Source organism: Phoenix dactylifera, unplaced genomic scaffold, assembly GCF_009389715.1.
Source record: "Phoenix dactylifera cultivar Barhee BC4 unplaced genomic scaffold, palm_55x_up_171113_PBpolish2nd_filt_p 000532F, whole genome shotgun sequence".
Classification (NCBI taxonomy): Eukaryota; Viridiplantae; Streptophyta; class Magnoliopsida; order Arecales; family Arecaceae; genus Phoenix; species Phoenix dactylifera.
This window is the reverse complement of record NW_024067941.1, coordinates 118883-131859: the sequence shown is the minus strand read 5'-3', so window position 1 is coordinate 131859 and position 12977 is coordinate 118883. Positions and strand designations below refer to the sequence as shown.

The 12977-nt window shown below is 36.1% G+C and overlaps 1 protein-coding gene across 3 annotated transcripts in view; it reads right to left on the bottom strand.

Annotated features, from left to right (window-relative positions):
* Positions 1-12977, bottom strand: part of LOC103696980 (protein EXECUTER 1, chloroplastic) — a 32550-nt gene that overhangs the window by 15686 nt on the left and 3887 nt on the right. For all 3 annotated transcript variants that reach the window (XR_602490.4, XM_008778726.4, XM_008778725.4), the window contains exons 4-5: positions 7705-7811; positions 469-547 (exon numbers count right to left, since the gene is read on the bottom strand). Coding sequence is in view for 2 of the 3 variants with exons in the window: in XM_008778726.4 (XP_008776948.1) it covers positions 469-547; positions 7705-7811 (186 nt within the window). In the remaining variant the exon portion in view is untranslated. The remainder of the gene's footprint in view (positions 1-468; positions 548-7704; positions 7812-12977) is intronic.

Below are 12977 nucleotides of genomic sequence, written 5' to 3'. Positions count from 1 at the left end.
TAAGTCAAAGGATCAAGAAAAGGCAGTCAAATACAAAAAAATTCTTAATACAAAACAAGTATGCAATACTTGAATGAATAACCTCTAATTCAGAACCATAACAAGACTGAAAGATCAATTACAATTTCACTTGGATTTAAAGGCACTAACTGAGGTTAAGCATTAGTTTTATTTTGTTGCACAGAGTCATATAGTGATGCATGTGCGCGTATGAGTGAGCAAGGAGAGAGAAACACAGAAAGAGAGAGAGAGAGAGAGAGAGAGAGAGAGAGAGAGTTTTGCCATTCTGCAAGACTATAGAAAGGTGAAAAGAGTTCTGTATGATACCTGCTTATTGTAACAAATTATCTTCGATCATTCAAAAATCAAATCAGTTATCTTGGATATACATTTGGTGGAGAATAGTTATAAATTAAATCTCAAAACAAAGAAAAGAACAGGTAAACATTCTCATGAGTCACAACATACCTGCTGCTTGTACTCTCCATTGATCACAGTGAAAAAAATTTCAAATAGAGGACAACCTGGCCTAGCTGTAGCAAGTTGCCTGCAATAATAGCAATAAAGTTCTTACAATTCAATCAAAGAATTCTGGTTTGAAGAATATGTGGACAAAGCAAGTTTGATCGACATTTAAGGTTTGGTATATAATACCATGTACATGGTTTGGACAAGAGAATGGAATTGCTTATGTCAAAAATCCTAGATGCCAAAGAAGAGATAACTATAATGTGGGGCTGGCAAAATGCGACCTAACCCATCAACCCAACCCATGTTCGACCTACCATAAGCAGATTTGTGTTTGGGCTAGATGGGTTTGGGTCATAAACAGGTCGACCCGTTTAACTTGTATAACATTCGGGTCAGGTTCAGGTTTCAGACATCTGACTCATTTAAACTGTTTAATATTTGGGTCAAATAACCCATTTAACCTATTTAACACCTACTTAACATGTTTCTATCTTATTTAACTCGACCAACTTAACATGTTTAACTTGTTTAAATCCATTTAACCCATTAAAAAACCCGTGTAACCTGTCTAACCTGTTTAACCTGATTTTACCTATTTGATAAATGGGCTAAGAGGGTTGGATCGGATTACTTGTTTAATAAATAGGTCGAGTTCAGATCTGAATTTTTGATCTATTTATTTAAAACACAGGTTGGGTTCGAGTTGACGAATTTTTAACCCGACCAGCATCCGACCCAATCCATATCTGACCCAATTGCCACCCCTACTATAATGTGGACCCTAGTGATATGCAAGGATTAAAATACTAGGCAAGTGGGCATCCTAGCTTGTGCCAAATGCAAAATGTAAGACTTTCCTACCATATCTGCCAAGTATAAATCATAGAAGTTTGATGCAAAATTTAAGACTACAGAAAGGTTTGATAGCCCAAATCAACAACAATGTCTACTGGACATATAATCTTAAAGTTCGTTTAGTATTTATTCCAATATAATTGCTAGGTCTCTCTAATCTTACCTAGAGTTGAAAGAGGATACATAGAGTTCTTAAGACCTGTGAAGCATGGATACAGATATGGGATATGAATACGGCACCACATGGATTCTGCAGATACAGCAAATCTTGAAAAAGAAAGACATCAAATAGTTAGGATACATCAAAGTGGGGGGGGGGGGGGTGCGCGTAGGGGGGTGTACGTATGTAGCTAGACTTGGCTACATTTGAGTAGATGTCCATACAGATCTGATCAGGTCTCCATTGGATGATAGAGGTCCTACATCAATGATCCGAACCCTTGGATGTAATCTACTACCTCTAGATTGCTTACATACCAAAAAATATATGATTTGGAGATTCCTAACCTATGAATCAAATGGTCAAAGACTCAAAATATTAGACAGTCTACGTAACATCAAATTATATATTTTCTTTTGATCACTTGATGCATAAGCTAGGAGTCTCCAAATCACAAATTTTTTTTGTATGTAAACAATCTAGAGATAGTAGATTACATCCAACAGCTTGGATCATTGATGTGGGGCACTGATCATCCAATGTAAACTTGATCAGATTTAAGTGGAGATTCACTCGAGTGTAGCCAAGTCTACCTAGCTACCTACACACACATATATGTATGTATGAAAAAAACATCCATAAAGCATAGTAGGCTATCAAAATAGCATAGTCTATGGTTTATGGAAAGCATTAACTTTAGAAGCTCATCATTTAGTCATTATTCCATAGACCATAATCCATACTTCATATTTTAAAATTAATATCATAGACTCAAAATTGACCCTCCCCCATATATTTTTAGAGGTATTTGGGAAGTATCAAAAGTGTCTCTTGGAATTATCCAGAGTATTTTTTTCACTTTGAAAATATGATACCTAACACAAGCATTGCACACGTATCTAAGAAGTATACTACGAGTATCAATATATAATATGAATATGATATGAACATGGCATGTGATTTGAAGTATTCGTGCTTCCTAACTTAATATTGAAATATAATAATATTTATTGTACAACATCAATTTGTTAAAAATTGCATAAATGCTTTAACTGAGTTGCATCTAATGGTCTACAGCCTTGTTGCCTTTGTGAAGTCATCATATCCACTTATATGTAGCATCAAACGTAAGGAAAAGCTACGCTTACACTTTATATGACATCATACATGTAGATATGGAACGGATTTGGAGGGCAACAGATGGCAATATGGTGATGCAAGCATTCAATGATGGCCTAACCTCATTAACTTCAATTATTTTAACACAGAATCCTATAGGTAGGGATACATAGCTACAACTTGTTCCCAAATGATGCTCCTGCTCCGACTCTTTGTACCATTTTAAATGATAAGCAATATGAAACAAATCTCTCTCAATATCAACTTACTATCCTTCTTCCAGTCCTGGTTTCCTACAGCTAGGGCTCCTAACTAGACTAATAACTAGAACTCTATTAAAGGACTTGTAATGAGGCACACGATCTTCACAATCTTCCCCTATATGAAATTCCTCGCACATTCTAAAGGAATTCAACAAATACAAATATAAAAGTAAATACTCCTACCACATCCTTTTTCTATAATTTCCATATCCCTCCACTGAATAATTAATTCTTCATTTAGAGACCTGTAATTTGACAATTTCCAAAATGAATAACATCAAAGAAAACAAGTAAGAAAAACTTATGTACTGCATCAAAAGATTCCTTTTCCACAAGCATAGGGCACATTGATAATGACGAAGATCTATTTTGATAGCTGACGAAACCTGAATTTTAAAACTTCAAATTGCTCAATCCAGTCTTATTTTTAGCTTTATTGAGCTATTATTTCAGTTTTTAGCAGCTGCTTTCAGCTATGCAGTTAAGATTAAGTCATTTAACCTTAGTTTGAGGCCTTTAGACTATTTCAAAACATGGCAACTTAAAGTGTCACATCAGCAAGGACTTAATTATGGCTCATTGTCCAGTCACCAAACAAGAAGGAAAAGAGGGATGGATGGACAGATAGACACCCCGTTCCTCTTGGCATCTACACAGTTCCACCAGCCATCTTAATGTAGGACAAATTGAGGTAGTCGACAAGGCATTGAAGGTCCTATGGATGACTTTAATCTATATTTAAGACCAGAAATTTCAAAGCTGTCCAGTTTTCAGAAACAAAGCAGAAAAAGGAAAGTTTGGCTGTTACAATCAAATAAAAATTCAAATTAACCTATGCTAGGGTTTTCATCATCAGGAGGATAAGAGGAACAATACTCTGAAGGGTTTTTGCGCTAGACAAGAGGGACTTTAGTTGACCTATAAATAAAATTCAGCAACAATGCATGAAGATATTTTTTCACAGAAAAAATGATATGGATAAAGTAAAACATAAAAATCGAAGAAAGAATTGATATGAGATGAGAAGGTGGAACAGACAATATAATGGAGGATGAAACTAAGAAAGAAGGATAGAAGGGGCTGAACCTAGCCAACAAAATTATTAGCACTCTTGAGATCAACAATACTCTGAAGGGTTTTTGCGCTAGACAAGAGGGACTTTAGTTGACCTATAAATAAAATTCAGCAACAATGCATGAAGATATTTTTTCACAGAAAAAATGATATGGATAAAGTAAAACATAAAAATCGAAGAAAGAATTGATATGAGATGAGAAGGTGGAACAGACAATATAATGGAGGATGAAACTAAGAAAGAAGGATAGAAGGGGCTGAACCTAGCCAACAAAATTATTAGCACTCTTGAGATCAACAATATGAACTGCACCCTCTTATGCAGTGTTAGCTACTTCATGTTCAAGTTCTCCAACTAATTCACATGACTCCAGAGTTCCTTGGTCAATCAACCTACAAATGCAAATTCTATATCATACAATGGTCACACATCACATCTATTTGGAAAGCCATAACCATAATCAACCAGCGTCATGCCAATTATTCAAGATCAGCCATACAGATCTTAATTCACCAAGCATTATGGTTTTAAATACCGGTATCAAATCCCATACTTTTTTCCCGTTCAAAAGATATGGTACTAATATAGTACATGTACTAAAACTAACAAATTCAAAAAAAATTAAAAACGATCAATATGCACCAGTATGGTATCACTGTTATGCACCAGTACCGCCAGCATGGCCGGTACACAGGTGCACATGGTTTTGGCATCCCATTACTCATACTAACAAGGTATGCCATCGCGGTATTGGGCCCCGTATCGGTGCCACACTATCATTATGTCGGTATCATACGATACCGGGCCGGTTCGGCGTACCGAGTGTCGATACACTCCCTGTACCATATACAGGTACCAAACCAGTACAGTATTGTATGATCCGTACCATCCGGTTCGATACGGTATGGCGTACCATGCATACTAATGCCGATGGCACCAGAATAGTACAAAATATTGGTTGTACTATCCCATTCAAGCAATTTTTGAAACCATGCCAATCATTCTTATTCAATACCACTTCTAATGTTATTTCAAGATTTTCCTTATCTTTTCTCCTAACCTTCATTCATATTAAATTTGGTCTTCCCCACCTTGAACACAAACTAAAATACCCATCCTTACTAGCGCTCTCTCAAATTTTCGTTACACGTTACCATGCCATCTTAATCGATTCTCCATCATTAATCCCTTAACTTATAGAGCTCCTACAACTAAGGTTTGTCATACCAGTTGGTATTGTACTGTATCGGGCATACCGTTACTAACACACGGTACGCTTCGCCATCTCGTACCATACCACGCACCAACATTGTAATAGGATAATACCAGTACAGAGTCTGTTATTAAGACGACGAACCTTGCCTACAACTTTACTTTTATACTCATCTTGCTCAAGCTTTCCCAATCTTCTTACACATCCATCTTAACATTTTCATATATGCTACACACGACATGTTTTCTTGGACCCTCTTTATTAACCAACATTCTGATCCATAGAACAATAAAGGCCATATTATTATTTTTAGAATACAATGGTTATTCACCAGAACTCAGGTTTGAACCTGAGACCTCTCGTTTGGAGAGAAAGGTACCAATTAACTGAGCTAACAACTATTTCCCTTTAAGTCATCAAATGCATTGATCATATGATACCGCAAAAGCATTGCTCCAGTTCATCCAACCAGCTCTAATTCAATTAAATGTGTTTCTTAACTCTCTACTAATATGTATAATGGATCTCAAACATCTAACTAATCACTTTAGTGTACCTTTGTGTTTCTGCAGCTTCTAGATCTTAGACTTCTCTTTCCTCTATATCTTGGTGTTATAGTTTTTTTTTTCTTTTGTAATATTGCTAAATCTACTAAATATAATAGAGATAACCAGTTTGGATGCATGTTTTAGCATGATGCTGCAAGCAAACATCTTTACATAGACTACCTTGTTTATGTAATACACCTCTATTACCAAAATGATGCAGGGTATATATAATAAAGCGTGTGGAAGGTCTACAAGCACAGATAACTTCTTGTCCAAGTTTCAGAACAAAATGTTAAGGATTGTTGGCTGATAGAACATGATCAAAACCTGCACTTATTATTAAAAGATTACAAGAGATGGTAAAAATCCTAATAGAAAGATTTTTAAGGGCAACCAAAAAAATTGACGCAAGCGAAACTCAAAAGACATGGAAGTTTATGTGCAAAAATTTGATGCAAGATGCAGAAATTTTAACTAGAATAAAATAGAGAAGAGGAGCGGGATGGGGGAGGGGTGAGAAAGAGAGCAAGAATGAGAGAGGGGGCGGGATGGGGGCGAGCGAGGGAGGGAGAGAGAGAGAGCCAAACCTGGCTAAGGCTTTCTCTTCAGACAAAATAACATAAATAAAACTCTAAAATTTGTTACTTAACATTTTCTTCATTCACAAAAAAGATCATCAAATCACTTGTTATGACATATCCTTAATATAGTTTAACACCAAAATGTTTCCTTAGAAAAATTGCAAAGTAAATCTCCTAATGCCCATTAAGATGATGTAGGACCAATTATGGAAGGGATGGTACAAGAGGATTCTTTTGGTCCAAATCAATGCCATATTGCGATGATTGGATATCCTTTGGAGGTTGAGATGTCAATGAGACTCCAATACTGAGTCTTTTTGGTGCTTAGTCAATTGACAGCGTTATAAGAAGTGTTTGTTTTATTTAAAAGGGAACTTATTGTTTGGCATTGTTCACACTACAGTACATGAACAGTGACCAACACCCAAAGCTTTTCTTTTTAGGAGTTTCGGTTGCATCTTATAAGCATCCAACTTGTATGTCTTAGATAAAGATTAGATCATAACATCTATGGATCTTAATTTGTACCAAATATGCTGTCTATTTGTTTAGGTTTGTTACTGAACAACTTTATGAATCTTTTCTTTATCAAATTATAAGAACCTTACAGTCATAATTCTATAAGTTAAGAGTCCTTTTTCGAGTATAAAACAATGCTTCCTAATATTTTTATCTCAATGTATAAAGATCTATATAAAGTGATGAGTTTCGATATTTGAAGAAGACACCCCCCCCCCCCACCCCCAACCCGCGTTCAAAAGCGTCTATTCTCATTACACTATTATCTTTGTTTTTTTGCATTAAATTTCCCACATCTTCCACTGAATTCTAGACAAACTTCTACGTCTTCAGAGTTTCACTTGCAGCAAAAACTATTCTGATAGCTATTAAGCTTTCTAGACCGGTACAATATCAGGACATACAGTACTGACTCTCAAGACATAAACCATCTATTCACTTAATATTTTTCTAATATTAAGTAAATAGAAGCCTTTCTAGAGCAATAATTTAAAGTTGATCGTAATTTCAAGCTTACGCTTGGGTGCTCCCGAATGCTACTGAACACTTATCCAAATCATGCAACAAAATATTAGCATGTGTACACTAATAATGCATACATGTTCCAAATGCCCCCTAAATTATTTCCACATTATTTTTAATAATTCACTCCAACAATAATAATAAGTTTACATAAATATATGTTGAAAAATAAAAAATAGTGTATTGTAATCCACCACAATATTGCAATTTATAAAAATATATGTTGAAAAATAATATTACACCATATCTGTTAAGCAGGAAACCCAAAAAGCAACAAAAAAGGTTGATTAAATATATGGTAGTACATCCACAACAAAGGATTCAGTAAACCTGTTGCATTATCCTGATGATTTTTGGGGGTAACTCTGAATGGTCTACCTGGAACTATAACTTCTTGCCACATATCTTCCATGTTCTGCACTTATACGGATAATTCGACCATAAGGATCAGCACCATCTTCCGAAAAACCAGCCCACCATCCCAACTGCATGGGTTTCCAAGAAAGCAAACATCAGTTTCCCTCAGAGACACAGAATTAAAAAGAAAGAGAGTACTCATGTCTGACATTCAATGGTTGCATCTTGGGAGATCAACAAAAAGTTGGAACAAGATCAGCACATACCTGAAACTACTGAAACAAAGGAACATAATGCAGCCTTATAGGTACATTCAGTATCCTATTGTGAATTACTCTATAGTAACATGCTGACAGCTTATAATAACAGAAGACTAGATTCTCAGACATACTTGCCATAAGCACCAAAATTTGATATGCTGGCCTACTAGATTTTTCAAAAGACTCAGATCTCCTAAAGATATCAGGAATTGAGAATTCATATATGTATCAGTAAAAACAAAAAGTTGTCCTCCAAAAATATGTCTAGGAATGACTCATACAAATGGAGAAAAGGAAAATTTGGTTATTTATCATGAGTAGATATCTGGAAAGTGCAGAAGTAGTTTCTCATAAGGAGGGTCCAATTCAAAAGTGCTAATTTACAAACTTGGCTATTTATCTCAACACAGACTTATTCCTACTGCAAAGTCAAAAATACTAATATTCAACATGAATCAATTTTATTTCTGCAAAGGGTTTGTCATGAAAAATTTGTTGAAAAAAGCGAACTGAGGAAGCTGCCATCAAAAGTTATACAACGTGAATTATTGAGGAATATTAATTCAAAAGCGATGAATCAATACATATGAGAAGCAGGATTCTGCTGGAAACCACCTATTTGTCACTTTTGAGAACCAACAATCGTTTATAGAATCACTCTTATAGGTACATGTGCAAAGATTAAGAGTGCAAAAATGATTTAAAGTAATTGCTGCAAGTCATCACGGTATGATAAGATTGAAATTCCCACTAACAGAGGGTCAACAATCAAAAATGGATCCATACTTATCTTTGGATATCACAAGATAGCCTATTAAGGTTAGGTAGGAGCAAGGTACGCCATATCATACCGAATTAGACAGTACAGAATGTACCGTACCCGTACCAATTCAGTATCGGTATGCAGTATGGAAGCATATTGATACTCAGTACACCAAACTGGCCCTCATACCGGGCATACCGACATAGTAACAAAGTGGCATTGGTACAGGCCCAGTACCGAGATGGCATACCATGGGTAGGAGATTATCTTTCAAATGAGAATAGAAAACAACATGATATAGAATGGAGGAAGACCAATACCCAACCCAAGTAAACTCAAACCTAGCATTTTAAAACAGCAAGATAAGTTGGGGACATATATGTTTATGGGGAGCAATGGTCGGCGCGGGGGGGGGGGGGGGGGGGGGGGGGAGCTTAAGCTTGAAATGCCTAAATGCCACAAAAATATAAGAATAGCCAAAAACACCACAAAAGAAACAAAAAAGATAGCAAGTGTATGCCCACAATCATCAAGGTATCCACTGCTCCCCCCAGCACAAAAAAGAATAAACAATACAAAGAAAAAGAAAAAAATAGCACAACTAGTTCCTAGAAAGTACCTAGCCACCTTTGAGCATATATTTATGATCATGTCAATCACTATTTCAATATGCCTGAAACTAAAAAAAAATCTATATTTCACCTCTCCATTAACTAAGGCTCACTTTACCAGTACTAGGTACCACATCGGTACCTCACCAATACGATATGTTACGCCCGAAATAGGAGTACACTATGGTACAAGTCTCGTATGAATACAAGGTTGGGAGATACTTCTCACACCCAGCTATGCTATGGCCTGAGACCAGGCATTATGGACTAGTACAACACAAAACTTTGTCGGGACTTGAAGAAAGATATCTGGATTGACTGGATGAACTATTTGTTACGCGCACAAGTCATCTGTCATCTTGTCAGGACTTGGATCCTGTAATAACTTCACTCTTTCAGGTTCAAATCATTTACATGATGCTAAGGTCTGTCATGTTGTCCACAGCCCTTTGAGTTTATCACTTTCAGTATTGCATAACTTTTGACCCTTTGAAGAAGATAGGATGGAAATGAGATGGAAAGTAGCTTTCTAACTTCTAAAAATATCAGCAATAGCAAGTTATAGTTCTTTAGAAAACAATGTGCAGATCTTATTACATTGACTATTTATGTTCTCATCCACATAGTTCTCAAACGTCCTTGAGATTAGTTCTTAAGTTGGATTCTCTATTATGAGTTCAAGATAGACAATCTAAGACCCTAAGAATAAATGAATAGTTGCATACCTGGAAAGTGCAAGTCTAACAAAAATCAAGACAGGAAATTGGCAGAAATAAAAAGCAATGAACATGATGAAATGATACAAACCCAAAGCCACTAGAGGCAAATATGCATTCTCTTTTATGGGTGTCATTGCAAGAAAAAAGGCACTCGGGAAAAGCAATAAACTCTACTCCCTACATTTGCGCAAGGAAACTCTGCTTAAGATCCAAAGAAAGCAAGGATGCTTGGTAGAGAAGAAACATAAATAAAGTCCCTCCGACTGTCCTACAACACCTAAAATAACAAGGATCTCTTATTCTCATAACAGAACTTTTCAATCCCATAAGATAATGCTCACAAATGTATTTTCTAGAAACAGACTAGTCACAAACATCCTACCAAGTCTCATGGATATTATGCTCTAGCTATTCTTAGATCTTGCTATGCAATGTTAAGTGGTTCCAAGATGTCAGAAATTCTGCAGTACTAGATGCAGTTCCTAAAGGATTTGAAACCCATGCTTTATAAGGAAGATACCTATGCTTAGGTAGCCCACTGGCCATCCTACTTATGGCCCCTGTCAACTTAGGAGGCCCTATATGCAGCATAATTGCTTAGCAGGTAGCTAAGTAACCCACCTAGGCAGCTTTGGCTCCATCGAGCTGGGTGTTGACTATCAATAGAGGTCTTCCTGCTATGAGACCTGAACATATGACTTGCTTGTTGCATATACTTGAATAACTAGCCACAATTACTTGGCCTGATAGCTTGTCATGAAAAAATTGCCACCATACAAGTTGACATGTCATGCTACATTTATACTATAATAGGCTCTAAATGTATGACAATAATTTCCCCGCTTTACCTTTCTTGAATAATTCAAACGCTCTATTTATATTTGCATATCTAAATAATTTATATAATTTTTAAATATCATTTAATAGAACCGACCTGTGCATCCACTTTCCACTTAAGCACAAGGCAGTCACCTAACTTCCCACATATCATAACTACCTTTAAGAATAAACTAATATGCGCCCCGATATCAGTTACAAGCAAAAAATAAAATAAAATCTGAAACAGACAATAGCATACATAGTATTTAGGGTTTATACCTTGCGCATTGATTCAAAAAAAAAAGAAAGAAAAAAAAAAGAGAAGATAATCTCAAAACTGCTTGCCATTCCACGAGGCCAAACTGACAGTTCTTGTACTTGCTATCTGTCCCTACTCAGACCAAACTTCACCAATCCAAGAGCCTCCCACATTTTGTCTCTAGGTCCCCAAGGAAAGAGAGGATGAGATTGTTTACCCCTATATAGGATTGTCAGTAGGGTTGAATATACTAATACTTCAGACTGGCCTGTATGCAGCTTTAATACAAGTAGGTGCTGGGCCTCGTAACAGTCTCAACTCTCAGGGCCCATTAAGGTCTATCTAACTGCCTTGTTATATGGAACTGCAGTGGAGGCTTCACAGGTCCAAGCCTATGTTTGATGCTTGGTATCCCATCCGAATGACTACAATGGTCTAAAATAAACAGCTTCAATCTACTAAATCAAGGAATACTGCAGGCAGGTTGAGCAGGTGATTGCAACACAAGGCCATTACATGTGCAATTAACTAATCTGATCAGATCTTATCTAACTCAATGTGTAATAATACATTCAAGTGCTAGTGCAGAGTCCATACTCAAATATTTAAGAAAGGTAACTACCATTTTATAGTCCTCATGCACAGGCGACAAGATGAGTTGGCAAAACTTACCCATAATTGTGGCTGATGCAAGGAATAAGTGGACCCTCAATTAATAACAATTATCTTAAGCAATCAACTGAATTTCCAAAAATATCCCAACAGATCTTAAAGTGTCTTATATGAATGTTAGCCATCTCATGCTAGCATCGTTTACACTTGAGGACTCAAATCTCATTAATGCCCCATAAATATATTTCACACATAAGTACAGGATTTGTTAATGCACCAACACCAACACTTAATAACAGCGATACAGAAGAAACAAAACTAATCGACCACAACCACCAAGAACTGGTATCCAGAATCACAACCTTTTTAGTGTTCGTGCAAGTTTTTTTTCCTGTCTCTCAACTTGATTAAACAAAAAAGAATTTTCTCGAAGAAGAAAGCAACACATATTGTTTTATGACTATCCTGTAGGAAAATTAATTTAATAGTTCAGCATTTAAGAAAAAAATATATGGTACAGTCTTAATCAAAAGCGGTCAATTTCAACTAAACACAACAGCTGTGAAAGGTGAATAATAAAAGAAGCTGGAAGCAAAGTACAATACCAAAAGCAAGATCCTGAGAAAGGTTGACAAAGAAAGAGTAATTACTAAAGTGAGATGTTGAGCTGTTCATCAATTGAGAAAGGTTGCTGCAGTCATGAGAATAGAAGTGTCAATAAGGAAAGAGTAATTACTAAAGCAACCTCCTGGAGCATGTTTGGCACCTCATGTGATCCATAGATGGAAAAATTGATGCTCTCATATCAAGCAACTTTCTTCTATACAAAGGAGGCATAAACTCTATACAACACATGCAAATACATGCAGGTGCATACACGCATACACAATGTCACACTTACACCTATGCTTTGCCCACCATCATACAGCCACACCTAGTCTATTAGCCAACCTTGATGTTAGACACTTAGAAACAACCTCAAGCACTGGAATCCATATCTAAATGTCCCTCCAAGTTTAGATTTTAGATACCTTTTTTATCCTTTCAAAAGTCTAACCTTTATGAAGACACTATACCTCTTTTGGTACACTATGTTAATCATAGCATAGACTTGTTTCACATTAAATCTATGATTGTTGTATTGTGAATAACTTGAGAAAGCTAAAAATCTGAATTACATGCATAAAACACATAGATCAATGAACGGCCAATAGCATGGTTACAAAAATAACAATATGCAGTTTCAAATTG